This window comes from Saccopteryx bilineata, chromosome X (assembly GCF_036850765.1).
Source record: "Saccopteryx bilineata isolate mSacBil1 chromosome X, mSacBil1_pri_phased_curated, whole genome shotgun sequence".
NCBI classification, from domain to species: domain Eukaryota; kingdom Metazoa; phylum Chordata; class Mammalia; order Chiroptera; family Emballonuridae; genus Saccopteryx; species Saccopteryx bilineata.
The window spans coordinates 70,859,338-70,877,502 of NC_089502.1; the positions used below are offsets into that span (position 1 = coordinate 70,859,338).

The 18,165-nt window shown below is 37.0% G+C and overlaps 1 protein-coding gene across 4 annotated transcripts in view; it reads right to left on the reverse strand.

The window, feature by feature from the left end:
• The window catches only part of LOC136316702 (vascular endothelial growth factor receptor kdr-like), a 277,304-nt gene that overhangs the window by 141,393 nt on the left and 117,746 nt on the right, over window positions 1–18,165 (reverse strand). For all 4 annotated transcript variants that reach the window (XM_066248756.1, XM_066248754.1, XM_066248755.1 and 1 more), the window contains exon 10: window positions 989–1,139. In XM_066248756.1, the coding sequence (XP_066104853.1) occupies window positions 989–1,139 (151 nt within the window). The remainder of the gene's footprint in view (window positions 1–988; window positions 1,140–18,165) is intronic.

Genomic DNA, 18,165 nt, shown 5'->3' on the forward strand with positions numbered 1-18,165 from the left:
AATATGTCATCCTTCTCACTACAAAGGAAATCTGAGTGAACTGTCCTCTGCACCATTTCAGAGTTATGGTGAAACAGAATTTTTTTGCATGTGTGAAGTCTGTAGGGAGGTTGTGTGGTAGGAAGCGGGTGAGCATTGATGATGTTTTCTTATATGCTGCCTACTCTGGAATTTGGGGCAAGTCACTTCACCTCTCTGAATTTTCCTTTTTTTTTTTCTAATTATTCAGGGCTACATGAGACTCATTGTCTCAGAGGTGACTGAAACAAACACTTTGAAATAGAACTTATTGCCACAAAGCAAAAATCAAAGTATCTAATATGTTCCAGGTATATAGTAGAGGTTCAATAAATGGAAGCTCTTAAGGGGTAAGAATTAGGATGCTTGGTTTTCATTGTGATGTCTCTCTTGACTTTTGTATTTTGTCAAGTAACTCATTTATCTTTCTTAGCCTCTGTATCTCCATTTGTTACTGGGAAAGAGGAATCCCTGTCCTAAATGAGTGTTCTGTGATCTAAAAATATTATTTGTTGACAGATTTTCTCATTGTGGGATTAATATTTCAATCAGGCTTATCATGTAAGCAGTTGTTGGAGAGATGAGACATGTCTACGTTCCAAGACTATTATTGATTGTTTCTCTATGCAATGACAAATATTTGGAAACCTGCCCTATTCTGTATTTACCAATTAAATCTTCAATTACAATCTAAATCTAAACGTCCTAGGCCTGTAAACCATAACAATTACTTCTACTCTAATTTGAGGCTGTGACTTTGGAAAAAACAGGCCAAGACCTGGGCTTTGGTAGTTATTGGCATACTACCTCTTCTTTGCACTTCCAAGGCCCTATTCAAAGACAACTAACAACACCTGCCACATCATATAAAAGAGAAAATCTTCTGATAAGATCTTAAGACTGCCAGTCCCTCCTGTAGCTCAGTAAACCCGAAACTCTATGCAGGGTCCTTTGGATGCAAGTCACTTACAACTCATCTTTCTGGCTACAGGGTTCCCAAGCCCATGTGAAGGAGGGCACAGGCAGGCCACTTGCTGTACAGCGAAGGATATTCTCACTGCCTAGAAGTATTGGCTGGATGTTCTTCAAATCTGTATCCTTCTCGTAGATTTTCGGTTTTTCTGGACAAGAAGAGAAAATAGCAGAGATTAAGGTCCCACACCAGGGCTGATATTTTAACTGTAATACCAGTAAAGGAATCCCAATGGTTAGAATGTTGAAATATTTCTACATCAGTTCATAAAAAGCTATTACTCTGTTTCCTAAGTACCCTTTCCTCACTACCACTCACTACCTTAGGTCCTCCCCATGCAGAGGCCCTTCCTGTGGCCCAGCAACTCAAGGGTTAATGTCTGACCAGAGACCTCTAACACTGCTTACCTACACTATAGCATGACCTAATTAGTAAATGCCTATGCCCTACTTGTGATTATTTTTAATATTTCACCTCTAGTAAGCACACTAGAGCCCTGTTGAAGAGAAGTGAATCCAAGTCCCCAAATGACAGGTATGTATTTCAAAATAGTCTTTTTGATTGGAAGCTTAACAAAAGTAGGACTGACATTAAGTTCACCTCTGCACCCTAGGCACAAAGTCAGTGCCCAAGAGTCATATGTTGAACTTAATTACAAAAGCTAAGAATAGGCTTTTTTTCTATATTCAGTAATGCTTATTGTTTTCATTTGGATTTAAGAAAACCAACAATAATAGGTTTCTACCTGATTTACAGGAATCTCACTTCTGAGTTGTCTAAATGTATACCCAACTGCTTACTCCACGTCTCTAGTTGAATGATAATATTAATACTATCAATGTTACTAATATAATAAAAGTTAATTGATCTACATGCATGGCATTATTTTAAGCTCTTTATGCAAGTGAACTCATTTAATCCCCACCCTCTGAGGTTAATACTGTGATTATCTTTGTTTACAGATAAAGAGATTGAAATGTTAAGTAGCTTTCAGAAAATCACACAGTTCAGAGCTGAGGCCATGAATTCTGGTAGTCTAGCTCCAAAGCCCTTTCTCATAACTCAGGGGTCGGGAACCAATGGCTTGCGAGCCAGATGTGGCTCTTCTGATGGCTGCATCTGGCTCACAGACAAATCTTTAATAAAATATAATAATAACGTTAAAAATATAAAACATTCTCATGTATTACAATTCATTCATTTCCTACTGCTCATGTTCATGGTTGCGGGTGGCTGAAGCCAATCACAGCTGTCCTCCGAGACAACACCAAATTTTTATTGGATAATGTGTAATGTACATGGGTCGTTGTATGGCTCTCACGGAATTACATTTTAAAATATGTGGCGTTCATGGCTCAGCCAAAAAGTTTCCCAACCCCTGTCATAACTTGTTGCAACTCTACTATCCCATAAACATAATAAACTCAACATTTACAATAATAATAATAATAACAACAACAATAAACATATATAGCACTAACCAAGTCTCAGGCACTATTTTTAAGTGTTTTTTATATTATAGATCCTCATTTAACTTCATAACATCCCACTAGGAAAGGACTTCCTTTAGCTTTATTTTACAGATGAATAAACTGAGATGCAAAGAGATGAAATAACTTGCCCAAGGATTAGGAAAAGTAGAAAAGTAAGGAATGAAACCTAGACAATCTACCACTCAGGTTTATAACCACTACACTGTGTCTCCTGTAAAAAAAATAAAACTCCTCATTTCCCCTTCTCCTCTATTCATTATTTCAGTAATCTGCTCAGTCACATCAGCCAACAACACACATGTCATATTTGACCTCTCATTCTCCCTTACTCACACATTCTACCAATCATTACAAAAGCAGGAGTTCAGTAACAGATGAAACTCTTATCAGTGTTGTTCCCTACTGTACCTCCAGAGCCTAGTACATTCAGTGCTATGTGTCTTGTAAGACTCAATAAATTCATGTTTGAAAGTGTTAAGCCACAGTCCTTTGTCATGTGACAGACAAGCAGAATTCCACTGTGCTTTCCAATATTGCTGTCTCTAATGTTGGTGCAAAATCCTCAAACCTTTAGAAAACTGAGATGTGGTTTGGATGTTGGAGCATTCGTATTTAAAACTGATCTCAGTTGTATCTCTTCACAAATGTAAGAGCTAACTGACAGACCTTTACAAAAAATTAACTGACAGCAATTTATTATATTCACAGTAAAAATATTTGCAATATGATGGGATGTAGAGCAGGCTAACTAGTTTTCTTTCATCCTTAAATAATGCTTTTTGTTTGTTTGTTTTTCTGGGGATTGTAAATATAAACTGTTGCTCACTGATTCTCCTGTGACAATCTGGCTTCATTTTGTTCTCCCACTCCCTCCTTCTATTTCTCCCCTCCAAGGCCTAATTAACTTTAGCTTCTAGCACAAGATCAGCAATATCTTTCCTATTTTGTTTTTTGTAGCTGTCACCTTCTCCAGGCTCAACACGTAACTCTAGATGAGAGTGAGAAGACAGGAAAGTTAGCTCTTTCAGCCTCTGGAATACCCAAATTCTAGGAAAATAATAACTATTATATATGTTTGTCTCTGGCCGAAACCAGTACTGCCCTTGAACTTGTGGTCCTCACAATGACTACCTCTAGCAATAGAACGTCTATTCCTGGCTCCATCTGGAGTCAAGTCTCTCACCTCCCCTTCACACAATTTCCTTATCCTACTCCCTTTCCTTTGTTTGAAGCAAATAAAATAAGGGCAGCCACCGGATTTCCTCTAGTAAATGAATTTTAGGATCAATGTGTATTGTCTGCATTTTCCATGATCTCAGAACTTTTTTTTTCTTTTCTTTTCTTTTTTTTGTTGAAGGCATTCTTGGAGCCAGTATTAAGAACTTGGGAATTAAGGGACATATGACTGACATGTCAAGAACAAGGTTGGAGTCTTTGTCTTTCAATGCTGATTAGGATAAAGGGCCTGCTCCCTTTTGAAGGGATTGTGGAAATAAAAATATTTGTTTTTTGTTGGTGTTTTGTGAAGAATAAATATACATGAGAATGAAAGGATGAATGGGTGAATGAAATAAAATTCAAGATGGCAGGGCTAGTGTCACCTTTAAGGCTCTAAAACATTTAAGATTCATATAAGCACTAACTTAAATTTGCAAGACAAGGGATATGTTCTCCCAATCATAATTTTAAGTCCTTTTTACTATAAATACATCTGGATTTGCAGGCATACCTGTCTTCAACAAAGCAGGTATATTTAGGTCAATGTGACCTTGAATTAGTCTCTTCCTCTCTTGGACCTCTCTTATGAATCTGCCAGACTGGGGGTGAGTTGAATCTAAATATTTACTGTTTCTCTTTCAGCATTGATTTTTGTGACTGTTTGAGTCTAAAGGATTCTTAACCCATTAATAAGTACTTCTGAGTGCCTCTTGGGTGGTATACCATGCCACATAGTGAATGAGGCATTCTTTATATAGAAATATTGGCACAAAGGTCTCTTTATTCCTAGGAGTTGTTGGCTTTCCTGAGAATTTCTAGAACTCCAATCAGACAATGGAAGCTTAGGACCAAATATCTACTCTTTTCAGAGCCAGAGGGTTCATTGTTTTACAGCCATATTAGAATGACAACTGTCTTGTTACCCACTATTGTTTTATTATTCACCTAAATCACATGTCAAAAGGTCCCAAATAACTCAGAAGGCTGGTTCCTACATAATTATTTAAAATATACATCATATTTAATTATATATTTCAAATTTGGTTGGGTAAGCTAATCACCATAATGGTACGCACTTTATAGCCCAGAAAGCCATCACTGATTGCTGAAATTCATCCTGGCTAGAGATGTTTTTGTAGTTGTTGTTGTTGTTTTTTTACAGAGACAGAGAGAGTGTCAGAGAGAGAGATAGAGAAGGACAGACAGACAGGAATGGAGAGAGATGAGAAGCATCAATCATCAGTTTTTCGTTGCGACACCTTAGTTGTTTTTTATTGCTTTCTCATATGTGCCATGACCGTGAGACTACAGCAGACCAATTAACCCCTTGTTTGAGCCAGCAACCTTGTGTCCAAGCTGGTGAGTCTTGCTCAAACCAGATGAGCCCATGACCAGGCTGGTGATCTTAGGGTCTTAAACCTGGGTCCTCCGCATCCCTGTCCAATGCTCTAACCACTGCACCACCACCTAGTCAGGCTAGAGATGTTTTTGTAATCAAACATAACTGAGTTGGGCAAGGTGTCTCAAGGTTCCATAGAGCTGAGAACTTGGAGGAAGCTCACCACTTTCTTTACTCAGTTGCAAATAGTGACTACACTGAGTGAACCTCAGTATAATAAATATAATTTGAGTGTGCAAAGAACCATGGGAAAGATTCCAATAGCAATTATTTCTGCAAACCTGAACACTGTGATTCAAATAATGTAATCAGCTACAATGTGTATTTCAGCATTGAGTGGGAAAAAATTGTTTTAAAACATGTATTTGAAAAGCTTTGTATTTAGATCTGAAAAAAAAAAAAAAAAGATTGAGCAAGAGCCAAATAGCAGATAACCGGAAGGAACTATCAGCCTGGCCATAACTGCTTTCTGAAGAGAGAAGGGAAGTTATATTTGTGGGATGCCAGCCTATAATGTACTAGGCACTTTGTTCATAATAAAAGATGGAGCTGCTTATTTAGGGCTTATTCCATGCCAGGTATTTTAATGCAGTGACTCATTCTATCCTTATAGCAACTCTAAGAAATTGGTATCATTTATTTATTTCAAAGAAAAGAAAAACTGGCACTCTAAGTTAAAATATATGCACAAAGTCACACAGCTAGGAACCAGTGACAGAGAATCAGTCTGACTCCAAAACCACATGAAGCTCCATGTATTATGCCATGCTTTCATTCTTGAGAGCAGAGAGATTTCTGGTGTAACTACTATGTGCCAGGGCCTTGATAAGGCTTTACATTTATCATCTTTTTTAATCCTTAAAATTTCATTAGGCAGTGAGATCAATGAATTGACAAAGGCCATGCCACTAGTAGCTGGCTAGGTTTTGGACGCAGAGTTATCTAATGCCGAAGTCAGGGCCTTGTCTTCTGATTACTGTGCTCTCATTCCCCTACATCCTCTTAGCTATGGCAGAAGCCTCCCTACTCGAATTATATTTTCTTTTCGATTCTGTAGCAGGTCTTCTGACACACTTTAAGAAAGTTAATGTAAAACCATCAGAAAGTCTTGGAAAGTGGTCTGAGATGCCCTAGAATTCACCAAGAAGGTCAAGTCTCCCCAGACCTAAGACAGTGATGGAAAGTGTGTCCTTTCTAGACTCATCAAGGCTCTTCTAGAGTCTGGTGGCAGGGTTTCCAGAACTGCCACTGGAAAGAGCCTCCTAGGTCATGTTTAGGTTATCAATATTTTTAGAATTTTTCATTAAGGTTTTCCATGTTTGAGAGCATGTCCTTTGGAACCTTTGTGTAGTTTAAAATCTTACCTCTGCCACTTGGCTGCTGTAAGATATTGTGCAAATTGTTCAATCTCTCTGTGCCTCAATTTCTTCATCTTATAAGTGAGATAATAAGTGAGTTCCTACATCCCAAGGTGTTTTTTGAAGAATAGGGATAAAAATCATATTTCAGAATAGTCATGGGGATGAAATGAGATCATGCTTTATAGATTGTCTGTAAGCTGGGGGGACACCCTTCACCTTGTCTAGTGAAGAGAAACTGCTGAGATGTGTGATGCTCTCTGGGTTTAGATCTCTCAGAGGATAGATGGTGTTACTCCTGCTCCAGATGCCTAGGAAGGCATTTCCTGAAACTAATTTTAGAACTTCAAGCTGATAAGAGTAGCTAGAAGTTACTTAAAATTGCAGGGGGCCTTATCAAAGGGTTCAGGGTTTAGTCATCTCAAACAATATGTAATTGAGTAAGAAAAAAAAAGAAGAAATGGCCGTTCTCTTAATGAAAAATAACACCCTCTCTGTCACTAGTGATGTGTGCCCTGCTTCTAACCATTTTAAGCAATTACCTGCTCCAGGTATATAGGCCAGTGTAAAATTACAACACTTAAAATCCTTGTCATTTCCTAAGTGATAAAAGCACTAGGAACATTTTTTTTGTTCTAACATTTGGTCTTTGACCCTGGTTCCTGATATGAAGTTCCTAAATCCCTTGGAATTTCTGAGGTGATAGAGGTATCTTTTGTTTTGATCGGGCAACTCTGGGTGGGCTTCTGATGGCACATGAATGTGGGCTGTTAGAAAGATAGACCCATAATTAGAAGATGGAATTTTCAACCTTAGCCCCCACCCTCCAGAGAGAGAAGAGAGGCTGTAAATGCAGTTAATAGGTGGCCATGCTTACATAAGAATCCCAATAGTATTAGGTTAAAAGAACTTTCAGGTTGGTGAACACATCCACATGCAGAGAGGGTGACACATACCAATTCCACAGGTACTCTCCCACACCTCTCCCTATGTATATTTTCAGCTTGTTGTTCATTTGCATTTTTTGTCATATCCTTTAGTAAACCAGCAAATGCAAGTGTTTTCCTGACTTCTGTGATATACTCTAGATAATCAGTCAAATCTGAGGAGAGGTGCCTGAGAAACTTCAGTTTGTAGCTCAGACAGGTGATTGGTACCTGAAGTAGTATAGAGGCCCGGAATAGGAACATAGAACAGGACAGAGTTCAGTGCTCTGAGGCAAAAGCCACAGTGGCTTTACTGACAAAAATACTGACTGCAGTACTGTGCTGAGGCAGCACAATAGGGATAGAATTAGTAATTCTGATTAATCAGTAGGTAGGGACATTTGAGCTTCTTCTCGATTGCCTTTTTATCTGCTCTAAGGAAGTTCCCCTTCCTGACTTCCTCATTTTCTTCTCTGCTTCCTGACTTCCTCATTCTCATCTCTGCTTCAATTTGTGTGTATCAATATATATCCTTAAGGACTGGGGGCAAGGGATGTCTCATGAAACCTGTATAGGGGATTGTGAGGTGGTCTCTCCTAGGTTCCTCTGTGCAAGCCATGTGGTCTGAGTAGTCATTGTCTCCACAGCAAGTGGTGCCCTGTAGGAGGAACGGGAACTAAATGACAAAGTGGGGGCTGCTTTATGAGACTGAGCTCTTAACCAGTAGAATCTGATGCTATTTCCAGATGGATATTGTCAGATTGTGTTAAATTGTAGGACACTCAGCTGGTGTCACATAAAATTGCTTGGTGGAGGAGGAACACCCACATATCTGGATTTGTAAGTCTCACAAGACAATCGGTAGTGTGAGAGTAAATGAGACACATAGGAGGGAAAACTGAATTTTCTTAATTCAGCAAATTAGCTTGGTTTTGGAATTTAAGACCCAGACTATAAGAAGCAGATCTCTAAATTGGTGAAACAGCTCCTCAGACCTGGAACACATGAGCTTGGGCTCTATCGAGACTCTTCCATTAGCTGACCTTGGTCTATATCTTCATTTTCCTCAATTTTAAAATAAGTTTGTTGGCAGAAGAGACAGATTCATAGATAAAGAAAACAAACTGATGGTTGCCAGAGGGAAGGGGAATGACAATATAGGTGAATAGGTGAGAGGGAATAGGAGATTCAAATTCTAGTTACAAAATACACTGCTCACAAAAATTAAGGGATATTTTATTGCTTCATATTCATTTTGAAATATCCTGTAATTTTTGTGAATAGTATAAGTGTCACAGAGATATAATGTACATCACAAGGAATAATTCAATAATATTATAATAACTGTGTATGATAACAGATGGTTATTATTAGACTTATTGTGGTAATCACATTGTAAGGTATATAAATGTTGTATCACTGTTGTACAACTGAAACTAATATAATATTGTGTGTGTTAACTTTAATAACAACCTAACTAAATAAATAAATACATACATGCATATATACATAAAATAAAAATAAGGTTGTTGGGTCAGGTGACCTCAGAGGAATGACTATCCTGGGTTAGCGGTAACAATTTATAACTTTTTTTTATTTGGTGGTAAGGAAGTGAAGAATTCATGAGTAAAGTACCTAAGGTCTAACTGGTCGCAAAAATGAGGGGATCAGAGAACATACAGATACTCCAGTACTTTCAGCCTTTTGTATAGTGCACTTTTACCAATGAAATAAAAGCTGGTTTTACATCTTATTTGCATAACCAAACAACTTTCTTTGAAATGTCATTTGCTTTTCTGATGTTCTTGTTTAATAAACAAATGCTTCCTTTTTTATCACTTCATATTCATTTTGAAATATCCCCTCATTTTTGTGAGCAGTATATATAATTATGTCTGGCCCACATGGTGCCAATAACTTCTCTTTTTCTAAATGACTTCTGTCTTTTCTGCCTATTTGTCTCCATAAGAACTTAAATTCAAACTGATTTAGCTACTTAGGGAATAGGCCAATCAAAAGATTCAGAAGAAAATAGTTATATATAATGGTAACTCCTTTCATTACTCTCTAGCTTCTTTCCATTGCTTTTAATTTATCCATAATACTTCTAAGTGCTTTCTCACTTGGAATATTGTATATTTATCAGATTTGTTTTCCCATGTACATCTTTCTATAACATATAACATGAAGGCCAGAAGGTTTATTTTTTTATTTTCTGCAACAACCCCAGAATCTAGAATACTACCTAGAATATAGTAGATAGCTCTATAATTATTTGATTAACTGATTTTTAAAATTTTTAAATTACAGGTGAAATTAAATATTATTTTATATTAGTTTAAGGTGTACAATATACTGGTTCGACAATTATAATTTACAATGTGATCTCTCAATAATTCTAATACCCACTTTGAACCATACATAGATATTACAGTATTGTTGACCATATCCCCTATGCTATACTTTACATTACCGTAACTATTTTGTAACTAACAATTTGTACTACTTAATTCCTACACCTTTTATATCCAACTCCCCAACACTACTCCCAACTGGCAACCTTCAGTTTTTTTCTCTGTCTCCATGATTCTATTTTTATTTTGTTTGTTCATTTATTTTGTTATTTAGATTCCACGTATAAGTGAAATCATCTGGTATTTGTCTTTCTTTGTTTGACTTATTCCACTTAGCATAATACCCTCTATGTCCACCCAGCAGCAAATGATAAGATTTAATTGTTTTTTTAATGCCAAATAATGTTCCACTATATATTTGTAACACATTTTAGTAATATTATTTCCTGATATACCTCTTCAGGCAAGAGAAAGAAAAGAAAAAAAATGAAGTAAATGGGCCTGACCGGGTGGTGACTCAGTGGATAGAGCATCACCTTGAGATACTGAAGACTCGAGTTTGAAACCCTGAGGTCGCCAGCTTGAGCATGGACTCATCTGGCTTGAGTGCAGGCTCACCAGCTTGAGCGTGGAGTCACCAGTTTGAGCATGGGATCATAGACATTATCCCATGGTCACTGGCTTGAGCCCAATGTCCTTGGCTTGAACAAGGGGTCACTGACTTGGCTAGAGACCCCCAGTCAAGGCACATATAAGAATGCAATCAATGAACAAGTAAGGTTATGCATCAATTATAAGTTGATGCTTCTTATCTCTTTCCTTTCCTGTCTGTCTGTCCCTGTCTGTCTTCCTCTCTCTTTCTATCAAATAAATAAATAAGTAAATAAATTAAAAAAATAAACTAAAAGATTTTTCACAGCAAAGGAAACCATCAATAAAACAAACAACCTACTTAATGAAAGATGTTTGCTAATAATACATCCAATAAGGTGTTAATTATAAAATTTATTAAGAATTCAGACAACACCACTACCACTAACAACAAACAATCCAATTAAAAAACAGGTAGAGGACCTGAATAGCACTTATCCAGAGAGGGCATACAGATGATTAATAGACATATGAAAAGATGCTCAATGTCACTAATGATCAAAGAAATGCAAATTAATATCTCCATGAGATATTACCTCACACCTGTCAAAATGTCTGTCATCAACAGAGCAACAAACAACACATATTGGTGAAGATGTGGAGAAAAGGGAACCTTTGTGCACTGTTGGTGGGGTTGCAAATTGATACAGCCATAATAGAAAACAGTATAGAGGTTCCTCAAGATAATTAAAAATAGAACGACCTTGTAGCACAGCAATTCCACTTCTGAATATATATTCAAAGAAATCGAAAACACTAATTTGAAAAGATATATGTACCCCTATGTGCATTGCAGCATTAATAAAGAAGTCAAAATATGGATACAACCCAAGTACCTATCTCTATCAACAGACGAGTGGAGATTTTGGGGAGGATCATTCTGTAAAGTATATGATTGTCTAACCACTATGCCATACATTGGAAACTAATATAAAATAATAGTAAATGTAAATTGCAATTGAAGAGTAAATTTTAAATATACATTTAAAGTGTCTTTAAAAAGATAATTCGCATACTTTGCTCAGCATTTTTAGTTAATAATTTTGCCAAAGCAGTATGTTTCTGGACAAACATTGTTATTTGACAAGGAAAATTATATATATGATGTTATAAAATTTAAAAATATACAAGCAGATAAAGATGATATGGTATATATGTACAATACAATGCATTAGTACTTGGCCACAAAGAAGGATTTTTGTGAGTGATAGAAAGAAGTGCCCTGCTATTTCTGCTGTTTTTCTTTTTCCCAAGTGATGGGAGGAAGGAGAGAGAGAGAGATTTTAAAAGTGGCCAAGCCACATAGGATTTTCACAAAATCCTTATGTCCTTATTCCCCTGCCAACCCATCTTGTCTACCTCCTTTTAGGGCAATAGAAATAGCCTCTGTGAATTTCTCAGCATGCAGTATCTAACAGAGTAATCCCAAGGTCCTCCTGAGAGGTGAAGCTTTGGGTCACAAGTACACATGGATTCCATGTAATGTTTAAGGAAAATATAGGTGTTCATTTGTTTAAAATAAACCCCTTTGACCTGAGCCTTCCCACAAGCTCCTCTTGGCATTCATCCACTTTGCTGACTGATGACTTCTTTAGCTCCATTTGAGCCCAAAGGAGTCATCCCACAGGGTGTGCATGACAGCTGCTGGCATTTCTCTAGCTAAGAAAGGATACTGAAAGGAACAGGAACAGCTTTGAATAGCTAAACTGCTAATTCCAGAGGCCTTCCTGGCCCTACCCTTCTCTTCAGAATTCCCGATGACCCACAAAACATTCTTAAACTAATTAGGGGCAGGAAGCAAAGAATTGAGAGATGGGAACAGACAGTGGAACTGCTGGCCTGCCTGACCTTGACTTAGATACCAACCTGCCCTAAATAACTCATAAAGAGAAGGAGGGGGAAAAAGTATTAACCCAATGATGGATTTTGTTTAGATTTTTGTGTATATTTATTTTCTCTATTTTGTTATTTGGTTATAAATTGATGTGCAATATTTTAATAAACTTGTTTATTTGTTTTTTTATATTCCACATATAAGTGATTTAGGTATTTCACTTAGCACAATATCCTAAAGGTTTATCTATACTGTCACAAGCAGCAATATTTCATTTTTGTAAGGCTGAATAGCCATTCTGTGCACATGTAAGTATATACATATATACATACTATATATAATATTGTAATTATATTATATATACATAAATAATAAATATATTATATACATACACACTATGTATGATATTTATCACATATATAATATTATATAGTAATATATGCAAATCTTCATATTCAAGCATCCATCAAAGACAGGTTGTTTTCATGTCTTAGCTATTGTAAATAATGCCACAATGAACATAGAGGTGCAGATATATTTTTGAATAAGTCTTTTTGTTTTCTTTGGATAAATTCCCAGAAGTAGAGTTCTTGGATCACATGGTAGTTCTATATATTTTTTGAGGCATCTCTATATTATTTTCCATAGTGGCATCAGCAATTCACATTTTCTCAAGAGTACATAAAGTTCTATTTTCCCCACATCTTCATCAACAATTGTTACCTTGTCTTTATGATAATAGCTATTCTGACAATTGTGAGATGATACTCATTTGATTTACATTCCCCTGATAGTGATGTTGAACATCCTTTTATGTACCTGTTGGCCATCTATGTATCTTTGGTAAAATGTCCTCTTCCCATTTTTCAGTTGGATTGTTTGTTTTGTTCTTGTTGTTATTGAGTTATATATTCTTTATCTATTTTTTATATTAACCATTTATCAGATATATGATTTCCAAATATCTTCTCCCATTCAGTAGATTATCCTTTTACTTTGTTGATCATTTGCTTCATTGTGCAGAGGTTTTTATGTTTAATGTCATTTTTTTAAAATTTTTACTTTTGTTTCTCTTGCTTTTGGAGTCAGGTTCAAAAAAATCATTCCAAATTCAATGTCAAAGAGCTCATCACCTACATTTTCTTATAAGAGCTTTATGGTTTTAGGTCTTACATTCAAATATTTAATTCATTTTGAGTTAATTTTTTAAGTATGGTATAAGAGCACAATGGATAAGCAGTCTATCACCCCAATAAATCCAATGGAAATGAATGAGTGAGTGAATCGTAAGATAAGTGGTCCAGTATCAGTCTTTTACATGTGGCTGTCCAGTTTTCTCAAAACCACTTATTGAAGAGACTGTTCTTCCCCCCACTGTATATTCTTACCTCCATTGTCTCAAATTAATTTGACCATATACTATATGCGTGAGTTTATTTCTGGGCTCTTACAGATACGTTGGTTTGGATGTAAGGCTGCTATATCTCTGGGGATGTTTTTTTCCAACCTGCCACATTCCAATTAAAATTAGCACAGATTCATTGGCTCTTCATTTTCCTGACTTTTGATAGAGATTTTCTGATGAGTGATCTGCTCTTTGTGAGGCAAGTAGGCTATAGATAAGCTCATGTGAAATGAGCTGACCCAAAAATGTTCTGGATATTATGTTAAGAAGTTTTCTCAGAGAAGCCTAAATGGATAGGAAAAGCAAGAGCAGATGTTAGAGATACAAAGGGAGCATATCTTCATAGACCCCTCAACAAGAATTTCCTTACCTTCTTAATTGGGAGTGGAGCCAACCCTGTCCTTCCCTTTTCTCACTCTGTACTTGCCTTCAGCAAAGCCACATATCCCAGTCATGCCTCCCAAGACACTAAGAGCTATGTTGGGGAAGCTTGGAAACCATGGGAGGTAGTCTATGGTCTCATGGTTCTTACAACAGTAAGGACAACAGGTAGAGAGAAACACTTCCGGATTGAGCAGCTAAACTTGCAATGAGGTTATGTACCTTGAATTAGGTGTGTGGGGCCAGTTAGCAGTAGAATCTGTAGCTATTAAAGAGAATGTCTGTGCCCCTCAGCCTTGCTAACTTTTCTTACCCAAGATGGAAGTCTTTAGGGTCACATTAATAAGTATATCCAACCAAATATAGTAACACCTGTTTTTTGTTACCATGACAAGAAATATTGAGGCTAGGAAAATGAACATAATCCTATCTAGGTCTGAAGATGACATAAGCATTAATCAAAAGAATTGCAGCAAAGGACTAAAGCATAAAGACAAAGTTCAAGGCTTTGTTTCTGAACTATATTTGTATAACAGTATATATGGCAGAAACTTCTTTTTATTCCTCTGCTTATTACTTTTCCTTTTCATCCTCAGTAATATATTTTAAAATGGTATGTGGTTGTTTATTTAAAGACTATGTTTTTTATTCACTTTTGCAGCTACATGTTTTGCAGAACATGTGACCAAGTTCTGGTATGTGTGCAAATTCCTTGTCATGTCCTTAAATGGTAGAGTATAAGTCCTCTTTGCCTGTTGGTGGTAGAGAGCTATCTCAGACCATATGGATGAGAACAACACTTGAGAGATAACAAAGCAACAAAGATCCTGGATCACTGATTAGGATTTTTATGTATTATCTTGTTTAATCATTCTTTTTTTTTTTAAATTTATGTGGTTTTTGTTTTTTGGTGTTTTTTTTTTATTAAATTTAATGCAGTGACATTGATAAATCAGGGTACATATGTTGAGAGAAAATATCTCTAGATTATTTTGACATTTGATTGTGCTGTATACCCCTCCCCCAAAGTTAAATTGTCTTCTGTCACCTTCTATCTGGTTTTCTTTGTGCCCCTCCCCTCCCCTAACCCCTCTCTCCTTCTTCAGAGACAGAGAGAGAGAGTCAGAGAAAGGGATAGATAGGGACAGACTGACAGGAACGGAAAGAGATGAGAAGCATGAATTATCAGTTTTTTGTCATGGCACTTTAGTTGTTCATTGATTGCTCTCTCATATGTGCCTTGACCGTGGGGCTACAGCAGACTGAGTAACCCCTTGCTCGACCCAGCAACCTTGGGTCCAAGCTTGTGAGCTTTGCTCAACCCAGATGAGCCCGTGCTCAAGCTGGCAACCTCAGGGTCTCAAACCTGGGTCCTCTGCATTCCAGTCTGATGCTCTATCTACTGCGCCACCGCCTGGTCAGGATTTTTATAATTTTATGAGACAATATATTTAAGCATATTTAAGAAATTTTTATATTTACTTTGCTATATTAATATTGCTAATTATTATTGAGGTATAATTGACATACAACATTATGTGTGTTTCAAGTATACAACATAGTGTTGTAGTATTTGTATACACTGTAAAATAATGACCACATGTCTAATCATTGTTATTTTGAGTCTCTTAAACAACAGCAAAACCTATAGTTTTACTAACACAGAAAATTTACATTCAAGTTTTGGCTGCTTTCTAACATACTATACAATACCTTGGATAAGTCACTTACTCACTCTAAACCTCAGTTACCCACCCCATCTTTGAAGTGAAGAGGATAATAGGGTGGAATTAGATGAACTCATGATTTGAACTAGCTGGGTGACCCTAAGTGGGTTATTTGTTCTTTCTTGATCCCTATCTCTTAGATTTTTATTTGGAGCTCTTTTTTTCCCTTTTGGAATGGTGGGATACTTCTGCTAGACTGTGCTGCTATGCTGTTTTTCTATTTAATCTACTAAAGTATATGCAGATTAAAAGGGAAAAAAACATAGTTATTCTCTACTCATGTATCCCATAGTCCCAGTGCAGGGCTATGCATCTCTGCCTGTATGGGTGCTTAAATCAGTTTTGTTATCTGATTTGAAAAAAAAAAAGTGGTATCCAGATTTCTTTTTAGGTAAGCAAGGGATACTATAGGGCAGGGGTGGGAACCTTTTTGTCTGAGAGAGCCATGAAAGCTACATATTTTAAAATGTAATTCCGTGAGAGTCATACAACGACCTGCCCGGAGAACAGCTGTGATGGCTCCAGCCACCCACAACTATGAACATAAATGGTAGGAAATGAACGGATTGTAATACATGAGAATGTTTTATACATATTTTTAATGTTATTATTTTTTATTAATGATTTGTCTGTGAGCCAGATGCAGCCATCAAAAGAGCCACATCTGGCTCACGAGCCATAGGTTCCTGACCCCTGGTATAGGGAGTCATTTCAGAGACTGCAGTTTTATGCCGCCAACCCCCATGCCTGCAAATTAACTATTTCTTTGGACATCAATGGCCTATGAGAGGCAAGTATGCACTTCTGTAGGAGGAGAAAACAAAGTTTCATCAGGCCATTCTGTAAGGACATGAGGAAAGAGATCACACCTGGTAGCTAGCCCCTTAGTTCCCTATCTGCCATGAGGAGAGATTTTTTTTTGTCCTGAGAAACTCTGAATTGAGTTTATCTAATAAGGTGTTATCACCAAGGCATTAGCTGGAAGCATAAGAAGAAAAAACAGACAAACAAAAACAAGCAACATGATCTTGGGAAAGCACAAACTACACAGGTTTTGACCAGAGAACTCCTAGGACAGATAGGAGGTATTGTCATGTTCCCTTCTTCAGATATCTAGCTGGTGAAATGCTGAGCCAAAGAGTAGGTTTAACACAGAGGAAACATAGAGGAAGTGATAGTGGTGGGTAAAGATGTGGGATTTTGCTCTAGGTTTCGGCTTTGGCATTTTTTTGACCAGTTGGAATAGATGATGGACTGTGTCCTGATACTTCACTTGATGTATAAACTATTTCTTGGGATTCAGGGTGCAACATGCATAAGCAGTAATGTTGAACAATTTTGGCATAAGACTTTGATAAAAGATAAGGAAAAGGAGGTAGCAAAAGTTGAGACTTTATTCACCTGATGTGATTTTTATGACAGTTTTGTGAGGAAGGTATCATGACGCTTATTTTAAAGATGATAAAACAGGATCATAAAGGTGAAGTAAATTATAAGGTCATGTGGCCAGTAAGGGCATGAGTCAGGGAATCTGGGTTTAAGAATAGGTTATAAGACTAAATTTTCCTTCATCATCTGCCCATGTGACTGCCAAGGAGAAAAGTGATAAACCTTAATTGAGAGACTAGCAGAAATGGCAAAAAAAAGGTGCTGAGTGCTTACTGCCATGTCCAGACTAGAAATTGTCGAACCATGGAAATTATGGTAATGATGGGGATATTGATGGTAGCTATTTTTAGTTTTCCAAATTAGCCTACTCTTTTTGATATTGGAAGGCCAATAAAAATCTAAGAAACCTCCCAAGAAAGCAAGGTGGACAAATAAAATAGATAATCTACGATCTGTATAAAACAAAGATTCTGAAAAAGGAAGCTTTCCTCCCTCCCCCAACCCCTGCTACTTTGCAAAGTTTTGGTGTTGAGAAAGAAAGGATGGGGAGGCATAGTCTTAGAGCTACATAAGGACCCATCTGGCTTCTCCTTCTTATTCTGCTCTCTGATGAAGCAAGGCTAAAAAAACAAAGGACCATTCTATCCAGGAATGGTTCTTACTTCTCATGGACTCCCCTTCTCCTTTCCAGAAGCCCAACATGTAGGTGAAAGGTAAGCTAGGCTGCTCATAATAGCAGGAAAGTCTTCTGCTAGAAGAGAATGCAGAGACAGAAAGACTAAAATAGAGCATCGGTTTGGAAGAAGAGATAAGCTAGATTAGTCACACTGGCTTTCAAGTCACTGGATAAAATTGCAGTAAGGTCATTAACAGGCAGACAGTGGTGGTTGTGCTCAAAATTTCTGATTATATCATTTTGTTCCACTTTCAAGGGAAGTCAGCAGGAGTGGATCTACGACAAGCCATGGAGGACAAGGTAATCCTCTTTCCATTCCCTTTCATATACAGAAACAAATACCAAGATGGAGTTTTGGCTCTC